The sequence below is a fragment of the Eschscholzia californica genome, unplaced genomic scaffold, assembly GCF_041429995.1.
Source record: "Eschscholzia californica isolate CP2 unplaced genomic scaffold, dmEscCali1.0.p SCAF_6, whole genome shotgun sequence".
Taxonomy (NCBI): Eukaryota; Viridiplantae; Streptophyta; class Magnoliopsida; order Ranunculales; family Papaveraceae; genus Eschscholzia; species Eschscholzia californica.
Window position 1 is genome coordinate 31,924,700 of NW_028238483.1, and position 18,901 is coordinate 31,943,600.

The 18,901-nt window shown below is 38.5% G+C and overlaps 3 protein-coding genes across 3 annotated transcripts; 1 reads left to right on the forward strand and 2 right to left on the reverse strand.

The window, feature by feature from the left end:
* Positions 1–1,686: 1,686 nt before the first annotated feature.
* Positions 1,687–4,146, reverse strand: LOC147533598 (V-type proton ATPase 16 kDa proteolipid subunit-like). The gene is made up of 3 exons (XM_086651130.1): positions 3,393–4,146; positions 2,998–3,283; positions 1,687–2,053 (listed from the first exon to the last, which is right to left on the reverse strand). The coding sequence occupies exons 1-3, from the start codon at positions 3,469–3,471 to the stop codon at positions 1,921–1,923; spliced, it is 498 nt and encodes a 165-aa protein (XP_086507256.1). The 5' UTR covers positions 3,472–4,146; the 3' UTR covers positions 1,687–1,920.
* On the reverse strand, positions 3,762–12,867 carry LDL3 (LSD1-like 3). The gene is made up of 9 exons (XM_086651129.1): positions 12,574–12,867; positions 10,122–12,309; positions 9,436–9,577; positions 6,884–9,208; positions 6,555–6,648; positions 5,921–6,405; positions 4,791–5,492; positions 4,520–4,594; positions 3,762–4,381 (listed from the first exon to the last, which is right to left on the reverse strand). Exons 2-9 carry the CDS (start codon positions 12,281–12,283, stop codon positions 4,316–4,318), a joined length of 6,051 nt encoding a protein of 2,016 aa, XP_086507255.1. The 5' UTR covers positions 12,284–12,309; positions 12,574–12,867; the 3' UTR covers positions 3,762–4,315.
* Positions 12,868–13,209: 342 nt separating this feature from the next.
* Positions 13,210–18,664, forward strand: LOC147533600 (NADP-dependent D-sorbitol-6-phosphate dehydrogenase-like). The gene is made up of 6 exons (XM_086647375.1): positions 13,210–16,054; positions 16,691–16,785; positions 16,900–17,017; positions 17,288–17,420; positions 17,851–18,070; positions 18,186–18,664. Exons 1-6 carry the CDS (start codon positions 15,922–15,924, stop codon positions 18,414–18,416), a joined length of 930 nt encoding a protein of 309 aa, XP_086503501.1. The 5' UTR covers positions 13,210–15,921; the 3' UTR covers positions 18,417–18,664.
* Positions 18,665–18,901: the final 237 nt, after the last annotated feature.

Below are 18,901 nucleotides of genomic sequence, written 5' to 3' on the forward strand. Positions count from 1 at the left end.
GTATTTATTCATAGTGTATCTATACCACATCGAATGTGATGGCTCGTATAGTCTGTAAAGAAAAAAAAAAGTGAAAAGATTTCTCACTCAATGCATTGAGAAGTGAGACAACTTTTCTCACCAAACATGGTTATGAATTCCAACTGTTAGGATACCATATACTGAATTTTAAATATATACTTCTGATTTCTGCACTAGCTTCTTTTTTCAATACAATACTCTGATTTAAATATGGAGATGTAAAGAAAAGAAGAAATCTTTTGGCCAGCGCTCTGGGGAAAGCAAAATAGTTTCCGGGGTGGGAAATTTTAAAGGGAATATGTAAAATTTTAGAAATTTTCCGGGGAAACAAATTTTAAGGGGAAATTAAATATTGCTTCTTCCTCTTCTTCTTCATCATCTTCAACTCCGGCCACCATTTCCAATCACCACATCCGGCCACAACAACCACCAATTTTGTTAGTAGTACGTTTTTACATCTGTCAATGTTCACCAGACAAACGCTCCCTCCTTGTGCAACATGACAATCCGAAAAAACGGTCTTTGACCAACTCCCCCAATTTTCCAAACGACTCTCTTTCTCTCTCTATCAAAGTTTTTTTTTTTGATGAAGGATCTATCAAAGTTTACTACTATTAAAAATCAAATATTCTACAAGTAAATTATTTTCTTGGAAGTCAATTGAGGAAGATTTCAAGGTAGTTAATCTTCTTCTCTCTCTCTCTGTCTCTTCCTTTGACCCTCTCTCTCTCATCAAAACCCAGTCTCTCATGGTCTTCAACTTTCTCTCTCTCTCTCTCTCTCTCTCTCTCTCTCTCTTCATTTCTTCTTCTTCTTCTCATCTGATTACCCTTGTTTAGACTTTTAAACATGAAGTGCTTTCATTTCTCTAATGGGGAAAGAAAAGAAGATGAAGATGGTGTAAGTTATAGGGTTTTTAAAATGTCATTCAAAAGACCTTTCTGATTCTGCTGCGTTTGATGATTATTTGTCTCAAAGAAGGTGTAATGATCTTCGTGTCTTTAAATTTTCTGAGTTGCGATCGGCTACTAGCTTAGTCGAGCTTTGATGATTGGGGAAGGTGGGTTTGGTTGTGTTTATAAAGGTGTTGTTAGGGTTTCAGATGATCATAACGGGTGGAGAAGACAATAATGGGTTTGATGTAAATTTCATTTCCAAAAACGGAATATTAGGGTTTGGTGAAGATGGTGTTGGCCGGATTTTGGTGATTATGGTGGTGGCCGGATTTCGGTGATGATGGTGGTGGCCTTGCTGGAATGGAGAAGAAATTGTCAAAAAAATTTGCTTTCCCCAAAACATTTTGAAAATATACTGGACCAGTTTTTGACAAGGTCTTCACACCCCGGAAACTATTTTGATTTCCCCAAAGCGCTAGCCAATCTTTTATACATGAGATGCTCTAAGACTTAAATATGAAAAGCAAATTCCAAAAAAAAAATTCCAAAAAAATGTTTTCACTAGACCGATCTGCCATAAGAAAGATATGTTAACCTCAATGTTCAAATTGAGAAAGAAGCATTAATCATGAACAGAAAAGTTACATATTGACCAAAGGACAAGATCAGTTAGCAGCAAAACCAAGGAATAAATTAGGTCGACAACAAATCCAAATTTACAGTAAGCAGACCAGCTAGAGTTTTATATCTGCAAGATACAACATTTAAATGGATGCAATTTAAAGCTTCTGAAGCTCTTTTTATTTTTTAACGGTTCCTAACATTACAACCAGCACAGAAAAAATAAACCTCATGAAAGAAAGATGAGAAATTTATGTTCAGAATGAAGAATTATCAGAAAACAAATAACAAGTGAAAAAGTATTAGAAACATGAGAGATGAATTAAGTAGACAAAATGATACTAACAAATCACATTAATAACACCAGGATGGCTCACTTTTCCTAGTCTGCTCTGGATTGACCAGCCCTTGAAGACAGAATGATACCGACGATAAGCCCATACAAAGCCAACGCTTCAGCAAAGATGAGGATAAGAATCATACCGACAAAGAGCTTTGGTTGTTGAGCATTGGCTCTGCAAAATAAACCCCACAATCAAATTTCGATAAAGAAAAGAATTAACTAAGATAAAACAGAATTAGAAACATGGGATAGGTGTTATAATCATATTCATATGTAAAGATTTCGTTTGGATATCAAGTGATATCAACACACCAATATACCACCAGACGATCGTTTAGAAATTAGAATCCTCTGGTGGTACTCTTCAACGAAAAATTAAGTCCTAGTATAAGTTTACTATGATCTAATTTTTAAATTTCAAGTTAACTGTAAAGTCCATGGGAAATATATATGTAGAAACAAACAGAAAGCTAACACATCAACTGTCGAACAAAACCTCAAAACAAGATATCTGTAAACATATCTAAAGCGACGTCATTTTACAAGTGAACTATCATGACCCAAGAAGACCGGAAGCTTAGAAATCAATAATTTAAGCAAGAAAGGAGAAGATGGAATTTGGTTATTTCGGAAGAACGTAAAATAAGTTCAATTCAATCATACAAAATGTCACATCATCATCTCAAGTAAAGACGAATCTGAAACTTGAAACCAAGAAATGAATGGAGGGGCATAAGCTGTCTAACTAGGTAATACAGATCATATGACTTCTGTAAAGAGTGAGAAGATTATACTTGATCATGTAAAACAATGGAGAAACAAACCTCAAATCATCAAGTTAAGCACATATTTATAATCTAACCTCTTCAATAGAAGGCAGAAAATTGAAATTATGACAAGCGAAGTACACAAGAAACCAAACATAATAAGACCTATTTTCACATTTGGAGTTTCGGACAGCAAATTGAAAGATCAACTGAAGGTCAGTTATAGGTGCAACTCTATAATGTATAGAATGAAGAGAAAACAAAAGCAAAACTTGAAGGAATTCATGCTTGAATAAAAAAAACTTAGTTGATTACATAAGATATAGATGATTATTGAAGAAGGTGATACCTAACACCAGCATCGCCGACGATTCCGATTGCCATACCAGCGGAGAGACCAGCCAATCCACAAGAGAGACCAGATGAAAGATGTGCGTACCCATCAAAAAGGTAGTAAGATTTGGCTTTAGGGTTAATTCCAGTACTGATAATAACAGCAATAATCAAACCATAGATACCCAAAACTCCAGCCATAACAACTGGAACAATAGATTTCATGACCAATTCTGGTCTCATAACTCCCATTGAAGCCACACCAACACCACTCTTTGCTGTTCCATAAGCAGCTCCCATACCTGAAAACACCCATCAACAAGATCCAGATCCAAATTAAGAAAACCCTAATCATTACATAATTCAGAACAAATCAAACAGATGCAAGAGATCTAAGATTGGTTCACTTACAGGAGAAAACTAGGGCAGCAGCAGCCCCAAGGAAGCCGAAGAACGGAGCAGTTTCATCGCCGCTGAATACCGAAGACATTTTTCAAAGAAGCAGAGAAATATAGATCTGATCCGGAGTTCGTTTTCTCTTCTCCGCTTAGATAATTGACTTTGGATCTCTCTCTCTCTTCTTTCTCTCTCTTCGATTGTTAGTTAGCGATAAAATATCAACCACCCGGTCGGGCCTCGAGGCCTCAAATTCATCCAGACAATGGATCCTTTCTTGGGCTTATTCTGGATCAACCCAACTTATGAAGCCCAATACCTTAGGCCCATAAATGAGATAGCAATATAAAGTACTTGGGAGAAGTGTTAACAAAAAAAAAGTACTTGGAGAAAATGAACATTTTATATAGTTGGACAATTCAGAGCTGTACAAAATCCCATCCAATAAGAATATAGTTATCATTAACTAGTAACTAGTCTTCAATAGATATGAAGAACCAGTAGTTGCAGCCGGCAACCTGATATTATCTTCAAGTTGAGCCAATGTCCGGGTGCTTCAATCTTGATTCTGTTTTCAACTGAGCCGACCCATTATTTTGTTGGTCGTTTGCGGACAACCACATTGTATTTTCTTCTTCTTCAGTGAGTAAATTTGACAAAACCACAGGAGTCCAGAAACAACAGGCTCATGGCTAATAATGGATTCCGATTTACCCGAGATTGATGCTCCACTTGAATAACAGAGTGCTGTACTTCCACCAAATACAACATAGCCGAAATTGAGGTCTGCAAATTGACCGGACGGCTGCAGCTCAGTGTGTCGCGTCACATTCAGACGGGCCATGAAGTAATGCAGGACGGACCACGACAATAACTTCCTCACGCTATTCAGAAAACCATATGCGAGTACGGTCGTATTATGCCAAACCATGGGTACATCAAGGTTTGTCAACAGGGTTCATAGCCATGTGTTTCTCTATCAACTTGTCAACAAAAGATCGGATCTGCAAGTTCAGATACACGTTGTCAATTTATCTTTCTAACAAGAATAGACGCCATACCAGTATGAAGTATTCATGATAGAAATATAAAATAGTCAGTCACTTGAGATTTAGAATTACTAAATAAACAGATGGACAGACCTTATTCTTCCGCTTGTAGTCAAGAAACTCTGAAACCCTCATGGTTTTTTCAGCATCTGTAGTTTGCTCCATTACCTGATACATACAAATCAATAAAATAATATTACAGAAGGAACTTGCAAGACTTGCAGTAGATAAGTCATGTATATATTCTGCCAATCAGATTATTGTTTTGAGTAACAATAAATGCCTCACGGAAACATAAAACACAGTGGCAGCTGCGGCTTTTAGCGTAAGAGTAGTTTCATGACAAGAACAGAAAAAAACTAACCTTGGTCGCACTTTTCTTCATTATTGCTTTGTATCCATCCCTGTCTATCTTTCTCGCTTTATATAGAGGCATGAGAAGTGAGCCTACATAATCCACAATAGCCTTTTTTATACGTTCCGCCCCTCTCAATTGATTTTCAACCGAGAAATTGTTTCCCAGAGGTTGAGATACTGAGCTTTCTTCTAGACTCTTCTCATTCTTCCGGAACTGTACTTTAGATGTGTTTGAATCTTCCTCGTCCCTTATGTGTCTCATTGGATAAAAGAAATCTGGACTAACTGCTGCAGCTTGAGACTGCCATCTCTCGATGTCTTGATAGTCCTTCACTCCACCAGAGCCAGCACTATCAACCCATGCTTTTGTTAGTCTAGTATCAATGGCTGCACTCTCTCCGGAATGTTCTTTCGTGTTTGTTTGGTGAGCAACCTCGTTTGAGTAGCTATGTTGGGTATAGTTATCACCTGACATTCTTGAACTGTCGAGGTTGGCACAGGTAGCGGAGAAATCAAGGGACCAATCTCTGACCCTGCAATTCCTGGAGTCTATTTCTGATATACAATCTTGCCTTCCCATAACACCCCCTGGCCATCTTTTATCATAATCATCCATTTGTGCATATTGCTCTCGTCTAGCAAACTTGTGAAAAGAAGGTATCTTGGGAAGTTCACGTAGTGCACTGTACTCGGCTTCTGATGCATATGCCTGTAAGAATTGAGTACTCAAAGCTTTAATATCAGATAAACCACAATGAGAAATATAGGAAGGTATAGACAAGAACAAGTGTAGTGTACTAGAAGAGAGGTCTACAACAGTTCATACATGCGCAACGTTTAAAAGAACATCTCCATATTATGCATGATCAAGAACTGTTTGGTAAAGACAGTAAAAATAAATAAATCCCATTCTGGAAGACTTACCAGAATCACTTCCAGGACTAACAATCATGATCTACCAGCTTTTACCATTTGTTATTTTATTTATCTAAGGATATTTCCAAAATGAACGTATGTGGATTTAATAAATGATTGTTCCAATATACTTAAAACTCCATCAATAAGTGAGGTGCCAATTAGCATAAGGTTACGTGGCAACAGATATACGAGTAGCTTATTATTTAGAGAAAGACGTACCCGGGCAGCTGCAAGAGCAGCAACACGTGCTGCTTCAGCGGCAGCGAAGGCAGCTTGTTCTTCTTCAGACATTGCAATGTTTTCTGCCTCTGCCTTCAAGTCCAGACTGACACCAGTGCCTTGGGAACGTAATGAGTTGACCTCAGATTTTGAGTCAGTAGGAGTTTCCAACTTGATTGGTTTGGGGTTTGATTTCTTGTACGCATTGGATGGTGAACTATTTCCAGGAGAAGAAACATGAGTGTTCCCTCTGTTATTTAATGCACCAGGGGCCATGCGTACCAGCTTCCTTGAAGTTAGATCCTTCGACGATTTAGCCCTTAAAGAATCAGAAGCAGTTGTCTGTCTTAGTAACTTCAATCCACCATTAGCAGCTTTTTCCTTGCGGAAGACTTCGATCCACACACTCACCAGCTGACTTGCTACAGCACGGATATCACGGCTAGTATGTACACAAACCTTCTCCTTTATAGTCTTTCCTATACCTACATGAAACGCATGAGCTAAAGAATCTTAGCAATTTTATTGAATTGGACATCTCATTGTTTTATCAGTGGAGTTTTTAGGTTAATCTGGTTGATATTAACGATAAGATAATGATGCACACTTCTCAATGTACGAAGGAGATGAATACCAGATTGGCGGACAGCAAGAAGATCGGTTGACACACGGACTAGGAGACGAACACACTGACGCAAGAGTTTTGTACCATCCTTCCCCATGGAATCCTGTTTTAAGGTACAAGAAATGCACTCACATTAGTTTCCCAAATATGCAGTACTAAATAAAAATGGCTAAAATATAGACTATACTGTACTGAAGACTAAGAATGATAAAACAGGGAGACAGGAGCCCAAGTCTAAACAGCGACCATAACATTATTCAACTACTGAACTACAAACTACAAAGCGGAGCTAAAAGAAAACAACACGACAAGAATTGACAATGGGGAAAGAAAAATACCAATATCCACGAGTTGAGTGTCACAAGTCCCTCTTTAGTGCCAGCGAAGGACTTAAGAGCTTCAATAGAGAGATTAAGCAACTCTTTAGCCAGATGTAGTCGTCCAGCACTAGTCTTCGCATTATGAAACATCTCTCTTAACAACGCCTCCTTGGTCAACATCTGGTGTCCATCAAAAGAGTTCTTGCACAGAACAGTCGAGAACTCAACCGCTTCGAGCCTCTTCAATATGTCCCTGAATTCGTTTCTTTCACTGTCTGACTGTTTCTGTGCAGCCTCCAATTCTTCAATTTCCATTGTATAATCATTTCCAGTAGTAAGGATATCAATTATACGGACAGCTTCTCGAAGACCACTCATCATTGCCCCACCAACTGTGTCAGGATGCTCCTTACAGGTAGCTTCACCGGCAAAAAATAAACAGTTCTCAACAGGTCTACCAAGAATATCGTAGTCTTCCCCAGATGCTCCGACGGCAACATAGGAGTAAGCCCCTCGGCTAAAAGGATCGTTACCCCAATTTGTGACGACCGATGCAACTGGGTCCGGAACAGAAGCTTCGCCGAAAAGCTTGCGCAGAACTTTCAGAGCATGGTTCACATGATACGATGAGCTCATATTTTGGCCATCAATGGCTGCTTTGCCTACCACAAGGGCTATAAGAACCGGAGCTCCAACTGTTTTCTTGACATTCCAAAACATAAAGCATTGGCCCCTTTGTCCAGTTTCTTCAGCAGTGGTTCCAAAGTAGTCCACTGAATCATCCCAAAAAACATCAGGAAATTCCAAAACTACTTTATTCAGAACACCAAAACCAAGCCGCTGGATAGAAGAAGATTTCCATTCTGGTAGAGCAGGAGAAAACTTGATCACCTCTGCCTTCAAGCACCCCAGCGGAACTGTAATAAGTACAGCATCTCCTACAAACTCACTACCATTGGACGTGGAAACTTTAACTTTTGGTTGATGGTCAACTGTTTCTTTGGAGTTTCCCAAGTTATATGAGATTTCTGTAACCACATGGCTCAAGTGAATGTTAAGCCCATCCCCTAAAGATTCGATAATAGAGCTGTAACCCCCTTTGATCATGCAGTGTGCCCCACCAAATCCTCCATAAACATCATCCTGATTCCAGTATGGAAGAGATACCTCCTTTAGTGAAGCAGCACAACCATATTCCAAATGCGCGAAGTGCCAATCCATCACTCTCCTTTCAAGAGGACCCAAAACTTCCTCCCCGTAATCAGTCTTGAAGTATTCCTTATGTGAACTGTTTCTTCCACGATCCTTGGAAGCATTCAACGATGAATTGAACTCTTGTTCCTCAATATCTAACGCCAATCGATCCTTACGACGCCTTTTGAGGGCATATTCCAATCCTTCCTCAAGAGACATTTTCATCGCATGGTCACCCTTTTGAGCAACAAGTACGACCATGTTATCGAGCAGACTATTATACTCAGCTTCGAGGGCTTCATCTAAATCAGCTTCAACTTTCTCACATGTCACAATATCATACAAAGGGCAGTCACTATTCAAAACAGTCAGATCAAGACCTAACTGGGAACAGATCAACGAGGAAGGGTCTGGTCTTCTCTCTGTTGCAACGTCCGCCTCTACACCTGTAATAATGCTGGCCCCGAGATCAACAGGAACTGAAAGAGATGATCTATCAGTATAAACACGGCCTCCCAACCTATCCCTAGCCTCAAGCACTGTAACAGAAAATCCCTGGCGTTCCAAATGACGAGCGGCAGTAAGACCAGCTGGACCAGCTCCTATCACTATAATTCTTTTTTGAACCTTGAAATCACAATGTGTATTATTATCATCACTCCCCTCAACAGGATCAATTACAACAGATCTAACCCAAGAGTCTTTTATATGCTCTGGAGGTAATATGGTATTTGGTTTACTTTCCAGAACTTGACTAGATGGATTAATGCTCAAAGCCTCTATAGTGTCGACCAAATTGTTAGGTAAACTTGAATCCATGAAACCATTTTCCTGCTCATTACCAACTGTGCACTCTTCAGGTTCAAGCAGAGTGGATAACTCTGATCCAGAGCTTAACACGTGAAGGTTATTGCTCTTTGTAGCGTCAGGTGTTGGCCCTGTGTCATTGACATATACTTCCTTCTTTGTCTGAATTGGATTCTCAGAACCCAGCAATGGATCAGCTACAACCACAACTTCATTACCTTTATCGGCTACCAGGACTTCGCAACCCTCCTCACTTCTGTGTTCTTCTAGAAGTGCATTGCACAACTTAGCATCAGACTCTGCATGCTTCTTTTCCGAAGCAACTCCTACATTTATATATCCCTGTAGTGAACTTGTCAGAAACAAGGAAAAGAAGATAAAACAAAAAAAAAACAGGTCTTACAATCTTGGGTCATTATAGATTAGAAAAATAAATAAATACATAAAATGTTTAAAAAATTACTCCTCAGAAAATACCAAGCATGAGAAGCAGCAATCTGGAGCATCCATTCAGAAGAGGTTTAAAAGTAGATATAGTATAAAGCCGTACTGTAGAATTAGACACTTACTCGATGATCAAGAAATTCATAGATCTCCCTCATAAGAGATATCCTTGGTATTTCCTCCTCAGAAGGCTCAGCAGGAACTCCACAGTCTATAAGAGGCAAAATATGACACATGTCTTTACTCCAAAGGCCTAAGATCAAATTCCTGCAGTAAAATAAATTTCAGAAAGCTTCAGATGATTCTTTTTATCTAACAGATAAATGACAATCGACCAGCATACACCCCAAAACTTATAGAGTAACGAAGGTATAATTCAGTTCTATAATCTCAACCTTTAGAAATAAGTTTGGGAGATGTAATCTTAGCCATTGAAGATAAGTTTGGGAGGTATAATTCTCGACCCTTGGAGATAATTTGGAAGATGTAATCTCAACCCTTGGAGATACCCTCCTCCCTTATCTTATATAGATATCTAATGTTTCATCTTAACCAAGCATATATGTCAACATGCTATAGCAGTTGAAAGAGGAAATTCTCATGTTATGAGAGCATGAAAATAAGGGGTTTGCAGCTGCAGAGAAAACAATAAAATCTAAAAGAAAAAAATAAATCCGTTCACAAAAAAGGCGAGTATATTTGTTAGTAGGATATAGAAATTCACCAGAAACATGGAAATATAAAATAACCAAAACTGTAATTAAAATTTATAATCACAAGTAGGGTTCAGAATTCGGAAGTGACAACAGACCTGCATTCTAGGTATTCCTGAAGCCCACCTCTACGCTTGAAGATTTCCTTAAATTTAATTTTTTCAACTGGACTAGCAGCACGAGCTTTCAGACCAGCAGCTACTGCTGCTGAACCGCCTTCACCAGCCTGTACAACTGCACTTAAAGGGGGGGCAAATCTGTCTTTCGTTTTAGAAGGCCGATCAGCATTAGCATTTCGGCTATTCTCAAAGAACGTGTTCTCGTGCACGAGAAATTCCCAATCATAATCACCCTCATAAGCCATGTCCACATGTCTATGCTTTCTTACCTTGCGTGCAGCTCTCTGAACAGCCAGTAGTTTATCGTCCAGATCAGCTTCTTTTGAAGATTGGGAACAGATCACCTTGACCTCCTCTTTCACAAAAGGAGGATTTTTAGATAAAGACATCACATTGGATCCATGGTGACAAGGATCTTCTTCATGGGGAAAACTGTGTGAATCTTCCACAATGATACCAGGATTTTCTTTTGGGGATGGTTGAAATTGAAAAGGTTTTGAACATCCATCAGGATATTCATCAAACCCAGAGTCAAGCTTAACAATTTCCTCCGTCTTCACTGGGATAGAAGCTGGTGAGGGATTTTCAGCTACGCATACCATAGAATCCCCCACAACTCCAGACGATTTTAATAGGACGTCACTTTTACCAATTACCTCAGTATGGCTTTGACAATGCATAGAAGAAAGGTTCTCACCTTGCAGTTTAAAACTATCTTCAGGAGGTTTATCAAAACAACCACCACAGCCCGCAGTGTTCCCCTTGCACGAATCTTCAAGAGGTGACCCAGAACGATCACATGCAGATGACTGATCCACTGCACAACTAGATCTAGCAGCTTCTGCATTCGTCTTCTGGATATAACGGGCCTCGTCCAGAATACTATCGTGAGCATTTTCTGATATTATATTTCTGTTCCCATTAGAACACTGCTTCAATCTGTTATTGGTACTTTGAGTTTCTTCTGTAAGATTTTGAGTGGAGGCATGAGAAGATTCATGTACTTTTTTAAACACTTCAGCACCCAGCTGATCCAGACTATCGCGGTTAAAACAATGACCCTCCTTCTCACTCTCTGGGACCGAATCAAGAACTTCAACTAAACCACCTTGAATCTGATTAGAACGCTCTATGTGTTCATAACTGCACCTTTGAGTTTCTGATACGTCCTCCTTGGCCAAGGCTGGAAGCACTGGAGCTTTATCTTTTGTCATATCCAACCCACCTTCAGATTTAGGGGTTTTCTGAGCCAATTTTGAAGAACGGGATGCTCGTACCAACACGGATAGTACATCCTCCCTTGGCCCTTCAGATCTTTCGTTCAAACCCTCCTCTGAAGTTGGAACTTCTCCCATTTGTTTCGGAAGAGATGAAAATCGAGCTTTTTTGAAAGATTCGGTTTGTGACTTCCGAATAAGTGCAGTCAGCGGCTCAACACTTTCATCAGACGGGTCATTGCGATTTAAGAACTCCTGCTCCTCCGTGGAGTTCTCCTCCAATATATGGGCACTAGAGCGTTGATCTGATTCATCGTCAACATTAGAACGAATCCCCTTCTTCTGCTTTCCAGCAACTTTACATCTCTTCCTCTTGCCTTTTAGCTTCTCTCCTGAAACCCTGTCCAAATCTGAATCCAGGGCATCACCAGTTACCGGACTTTCCTTCGCCTGCTTTGTGCCTAATTCAATAACACTAGAAACACAATCCTTTATCTTCCCAACCTTGGGTCGCTTAAGCTTTTTCCTGAGGTTTGCTAAGGTATCATCCATCTCACCTAAAACTTCATCTTTCACAACAGAATTCTCAACCATAAGTTCAACCTTTTCCACCTTGCCTACATCTAACCCAATCTTAACCTTTTTAGAGTTTCGAGATCTCTTCAATTTTAAAAGAGATTTTATTGGTTCATCATCCTCACAACCAACCTTCACCTGAATCAAATCATTTAAGTTAATAGAAGCAGACTTTTTACCTTCTTCATCCATCTTAGCATCATCCACCCTAACGTCTGAAAACAATGTTTCCCTATCTACTAACCCTAGCCCATCATTAATGTTTGAATCAACATGCAACCCTTCACCTCCCATCTTTCTCTTACCATCCAAAACAACCTCATTCATATATTTTTGCTCGAGAACCATATACTCACCAAAAACCCTAACGATACCTACAAAAAATATCCAAATCCAATACCCATCACACACTCGGAAATAAAATTACAAACCAAAATCCTCCAAAATAACCCTAATAAATAATTCTCCATTAAAAATTTGTTCTAAAAATGGCTCAACTAACAAAACCCTAGAAAATCACAACAATCAAAATCCCAAGGGGGTATTCTAAATCTAGGGTTTTACGATGAAATTTTTACAATCATGAAACTTAAATGAGATTAAAATTAAAGAAGTAGTAGTAAGTAGTACAACTGCACCTGAGGTGTTCGAAGTTTATAGCTGGTTCTGCTTCTAGTCTGGAATCGTTAATGGGATCTGGAGCTTTGGGATGAATAGAAGAAGAAGAAGAACAGCGCAGGTTAGCAAAGAGGCCTTCCCTCGTTTAAGAGCCCTTATTTCTTTTTCTCTCGGGGCAACTAAGTTGGTCCATTAGCTTCTAAATAGTAAACCCCAAAATCCAACTTATTCGACATTTGTGTGGTTTCCTTAGTGGAAATAGATTGGATTGCAAAGATCAATATTTTTGGGAATAGGGATTTCAAGTTCAAATATATAATGGTAGAATCTTATATAATGTCCTACAAATAAAACATTTGTGCATAACTTTACGTATGATTTGGAAACGCACACTAAAGAAGCAGCACACAAAATCTTTTAGTATTAATTTTGTGAAATATATAAATATTTGAAAGTAAAAATTATTTGGAAACAATTGAAATTGTTTCGCGGTTGGGATGATCGAGTATCTCTATCTCTTAAAGGATGTGATCTCTCTAAACTTTTGTCGTTAATGATCAATTTCAATGTTTTTTTCTTGTTGTAGTGGCAACTCCTCAATGCGAGGTCATTGAAAATATATAAGGATGTGAGTGTGAGTGTGAGTGTGAGTGTGAGGTATATAAATAAGGAGAAATTGAAGTTTTCAGAAATAAATCTTGCTTATTTATGACATTTTGTTTTTCATTCAACATTTGTGTCTGTCTAGAACAATTGAAGTTAATAATTAGGTATATATTTCAGTTGTCATACGAGTACTCTAACTAGAGAATGTCGGAGAAATTATACTTTACATACAGTGAATTTTTGTTTTTTTGCTTAACGGTGGTGTTAATTTGTACTTCTTTCCCTTCTTTTTATCTAAAAGTTATGAAACTAATGATTACGAAAAGATTTTGGTGATCATGTAGATGCTCCGACTTGAGAAAGTCAGCTAACATTATCCAAACAATTAAGTTGCAACCACGTGTAGATGTAAGTTGCTATTAATGATCAGAAATTTAGTCAAAACTCTATACGACAAGTAGGTTAAAATAGAATCTTCCAACTTTGTAATTTCATGAAATGTCAACCGAAAATGTTACCCTTAATTAAGTTTCTTTCTTATAAAATTAAATCACTCAAATCTCGTTTTTCTCTCTCTTCAATCCATGACGAAGCTTCTCATGTTGCATCTCAATTTTTCTTTTCTAGCTTAATCATGACGGATTTCTCCAGTTACATATTGTCTTTTTCTTTAGTTCAATATATGACGGCCTTGATTCAATACATATCAATATTCCTTTGAGTTGTCTGTTTCAACTTTTGTATATCTGGTTCGATCTATAGTGTTTGTGTCTGCAGAGGGTCTAGATTTGCATTGGGTTAGTTGTGGGTTGGCACTAGGTTAACATGAAATTTACCACAGGTTTGTAATATGTAGTTGAAGATGTCTAAAAATGGTTTTAGGTTATCATTCAGGATATGAAGATTTGTTGCTTCAAACTTCGAATTGCTTCTTGTAATTCTGTGACAACAACATGCAAAAAACTTAGAAAGTTCTCCGACGCTCAAGTCAGTAAAGGGTTCTTGCAGTTAAAGAACGAGTTGAAAGACCGACTTTAGATATTGAACCTTCGATTCTCAGTTTGGGGCATACTTGTTGCTTTATATATGCTCGTGTAGCCAACTGTAGACAAACGATTGTTATGAGGTGGTGAAGATCCACCCTCTCTAGATGAAACTACTATTCAATAGTCGTAATAGGATAATCTTTCTTATTTCAGTATATTTCATATTCAGATACAACTTTTGACGATCTTGTAAAATTCGTAGGGAAGGTTTCTATCCAACTTACTCGTGTAGCCCAAGTTATTTGGATTTAGATATCTTTAATCTGAACCCATATTAGATTAGGATTAGTTCTACCCCCATATTTTGAGACTAACGTATGGACCCACTCTCCGCAAAACCTCCTTTACCGCTTTAAAATTCAGACCAGAATTGGTTATGTTTAAGCTAGAGCAAGGCTTAGGCCCCCAGGATACTCGTGCCGGCCCCCTGTTATGGACTTGAGGAACAGAGCTCTTTGGGGTTCACCTTTCCGGTGACTTGAAACAGATTGACCGTTGAATTCTCAATATTTCCTTCACTTATTGGCTTGGTTTAGTGGTGACCAATATTTGGATCATCAATTGTGAGTTAACAATTAATGGGAAATGAGTTTGCATTGGGTAGCAATGTGAGTTCATTAGGTTAGTAGTGGTTAACAATAGATTAGCAATGTGTTAGCATTAGGGTTGAAATTAGCAGTGTGTTGGCATTAGGTTATAAGTGGTTAACCGTTAGTTAGCGGTTTGTTTGCACTAGATTAACAATGAGTTAAAGTAGTTCAGAAATTAGTTAATATTGTGTTTGCACTAGGTTAGCAGTGGATTAACACCAGATTTGCAGTGGCTCACAAGTTGGTTAGCAGTATGATTGCACTAAGTTAGTAGTGGGTTTGTACCAGATTAGCGTTGTGCCAAAAGTCGGATATCATTAAGTTAACATGAGTTAGTACCAAACTAGTTTTGGGTTAACAATGGACTAGCATTGTGGCACTAGGTCCGCAATGTCCTTGCACTAGTTTAACACTATAGGTTACTAGTGTGTCATCACCAGGTTAACAATAGGGTAGAAGTTGGTCAGGAGTATGTTAACAATGATTAGCAGTTAGTTAACATAGTATTGGCAATAGGTTAAAAGCTAATTAGCAACATATTCACCTGTGTTATACGTTTGTCAGCATTTGCCTCCGTTAAGTTACTATGACTCCTCAAGCCTTAACAGTTGTCGATATTGTCTCCGCTTTTGCCACCACAGACATGTATGATGTTTTGTTTTTCGCCAAGGCTCTAGGAGCCTCCCAAAAGGTCTCGACACTTACTAAGAGCTAGCGTACACCTATAGCTCAGGTTCTGGACACTCTTGTAAGCGATGTGGGACTATCACAGTCGCCCCACCCTCAGCGAAGAGTCGTCCTCAGCTCTGATACCACTTGGATAACCAAGTGTTTGACAGTTGCCGATATTGTCTCCGCTTTTGCCACCACACACAGGTACGGGGCATTCACGAAGGCTTCAGGAGTTCTCCCAAAAGGCCTGGACACTTACTAAGCGCTAGCGTACACCTAGAGGCTACAGGCCTATAGCCCAGGCTTTGAGCGATGTGGGACTATCATGATATCATGCATCCGGTTGCACATAAAACCCATGGTATATAAGTTGATCTCCAAAGTTGTGCCCAGAGTTTTAGCCACTCATTTCCCACACGAACCCTTCCCTTTCTAGAGAGAGAGTTAGAGAGAGATGGCGATCACTTTGAACAGTGGATTCAAGATGCCAGTAATGGGACTTGGTGTTTGGAGGATGGAAGGAAAAGCAATCAGAGATCTTCTCATCAACGCCATTAAAATTGGGTATCGTCATTTCGACTGTGCTGGTAATTTCACCATTCCCCCTATACCTAATCAATCTCTTTTATTTCCTATATCCAATCTAACCCATATCATGAAAACCCTAGCTATCATTGTCATCACCATCATCATACCATCATGGGTGTGGAATCTGAAGATCATAAGAATCTGGCTTCTAATATGGAGTATTTTTTTAGCAACATTTTTATTCTGTAAATGTTTTAGTACAAGTTGAGATAAATGAGTTTGATTTCATATTAGGAGCTAATAAGAGTATCAGATAAACCCAACTTGTGAGCTCAAAATCAAACGTATTTTTCATCCATGGAAGTATTGGATTGTATACCATGATAAAAAAAAATCGATAAATAGTACTGAAGTTTTTCCAAATCAAGCTGTGTTACCATCTGACCTAAACCCATTTACTATTTACCAATAACGCGAGCAGTTCTTCGAGTTCTCCTGATCTGTATGTCTTTCTTATAGTCTTTTGAGTCTATTAACTGAATCAGTAATCACATTGTAAATAGCAAATTTCAGTATTGATTTGTGATGGTATTGATGGCTGAAATTTTCGCTATTTTACGAGTATTCTCTTTCTCTCTGCCCTACTCTAGGTACTAGTAATTATATATGTGTGACTAGGTGTTTTATTTATTCAGCTGATTACCAGAATGAAGCAGAAGTTGGGGAAGCACTAACAGAAGCGTTTCAGTCTGGACTTGTCAAGAGGGAAGATCTTTTCATTACCACCAAGGCGAGTTTTTAAATTGCTAATTTCTTCAGATTTCTATTACTAATTCAAATTTTTAAATCCAGATTATGCATTCCAGCTACTGATTTTTTTTCTTGTATGTTTTTCTGATGGCAGCTCTGGAACTCAGACCATGGGCATGTTATTGAGGCTTGTAAAGACAGCCTGAAGAAACTAAAGCTAGACTACCTGGATCTATACCTTGTTCACTTCCCTGTAGCCACAAAGCATACTGGTGCCTCCCTGCTCATATTTGTTATTAATTCGGTTGTTTTTCTTTATGCCATGTGTTATTATTGTTACCTTTTCTTAAATGTTATCGTTATTTTCTAACACGGGAGATTGCGGAGCTACAAAATGAAGTTGTTTACTTATAACTTAAAATTTTTACCCTTTTATGATTTTACTCCACAAATTAGACCATAAATTTTGAGATCAAGGTTTAAACAACTTCTAAATACTTGCTGTTGGCATATCTAACTTATTTTCATATAAATGCACGCAGGGGTTGGTACGACTTCTAGCGCTCTGGATGAAGATGGTGTTCTGGAAATCGACACGACAATATCGCTAGAAACCACCTGGCATGCGATGGAAGATCTTGTGTCTAAAGGTTTGGTTCGCAGCATTGGGATCAGGTAATCTATCTGTGTATCTGACTGATGAATACTACTGATTCCTATTCCCGAACCATATCCTATTAACGCGGCAATTCATTAACCCCACTCAATAGTTCTTCTTGTCTTTTTTTTTCTCTCTAAAACTGTTGTCTCTACTCCCTAGCTGCTGAATGTCTTATTTGCATTTTTTGAGCTGTTTGGTGACTTGTTTAGACACATGACTAAAGTTAACCCTCAACAAGCATAGGCTCATTTTATGAGAACCTTGTGCACCGTTATATTTCATTCATCAGATTAAAATTCACAACATAAAATTTAAGAGAATTTCGTCCCATGAAGATTCCAATATCAGATAAGATATTTTTTTGTTTATTTATCTTCATCAAATGATGTATTAAGCAAAATAACCATGTTAACTAAAATTAAATGGTGTGTCCTATATCTGCAGCAACTACGACATCTTTCTCACGAGAGATTGTTTAGCCTACTCAAAGGTGAAGCCTGCTGTGAACCAGATCGAGACACACCCTTATTTCCAACGTGATTCTCTCGTAAAGTTCTGTCAAAAGCATGGGGTTTGTGTGACAGCCCATACTCCTTTGGGTGGTGCTGCAGCTAACATCGAGTGGTTTGGTTCAGTTTCCTGTCTGGATGATCCTGTGCTCAAAGTATGTATATCCTTGCTATTCAATTTTGATAAAGTTGCATTCGGTATTTCATTTGAACATACTCTGACTGATAGTACTATATTAATATTTGAGCTGGATTTTCTTTTGAGAGCAGAGTCTGGGCGAGAAATACAAGAAGACTGTGGCTCAAGTTGTTCTTAGGTGGGGAATTCAGAGGAACACTGTTGTCATCCCAAAGTCATCGAAACTTGAGAGGTTGGAAGAAAATTTCAAAGTGTTCGATTTTGAGCTGACAAAGGAGGACATGGACTTGATTAAGAATGTGGACCGGAAACATAGAACCAACCAACCAGCTAAGTTTTGGGGCGTAGATCTTTACGCGTAAGTCTATTTCATAAGAAATAATTACAAGCTAGAATTTGAGTAGTGTCTTCTTAGAGTTTGGATCTACCATAAACTTGAACATTTGCCATGTTACCCGAGGTAGTAGCACACGTTTTTGGTTAGAGTCCTTTATTTTGTGCACTGTATCAGGGTCCATTATTATATTCGAAATGTACTTCAAGTGGTTGAACGAAGATTTCAAAGAACAATGTAATAAGCTTTAATGAACATGTAAGGCTACTTCTTCCATAACGTGGATCTTGATTGTTGAACTGACATGGATCATGTGTTGTTGTACTTGCTGTGGTAACCTAAGTGCAATCTGAGGTTGGAGAACTCGCTAGAGTCAACACCAGACTCTTTGTTGTGTTTCTTTATTCCTATTGTGGCATTTTCTTTTATTTCATTATGGAGATATACTAACTTGGGAGATTTTATAGGTTAAAGGCAAGTTTGCTAAAGGCAATTCTTAAAATGGTTAAAAAC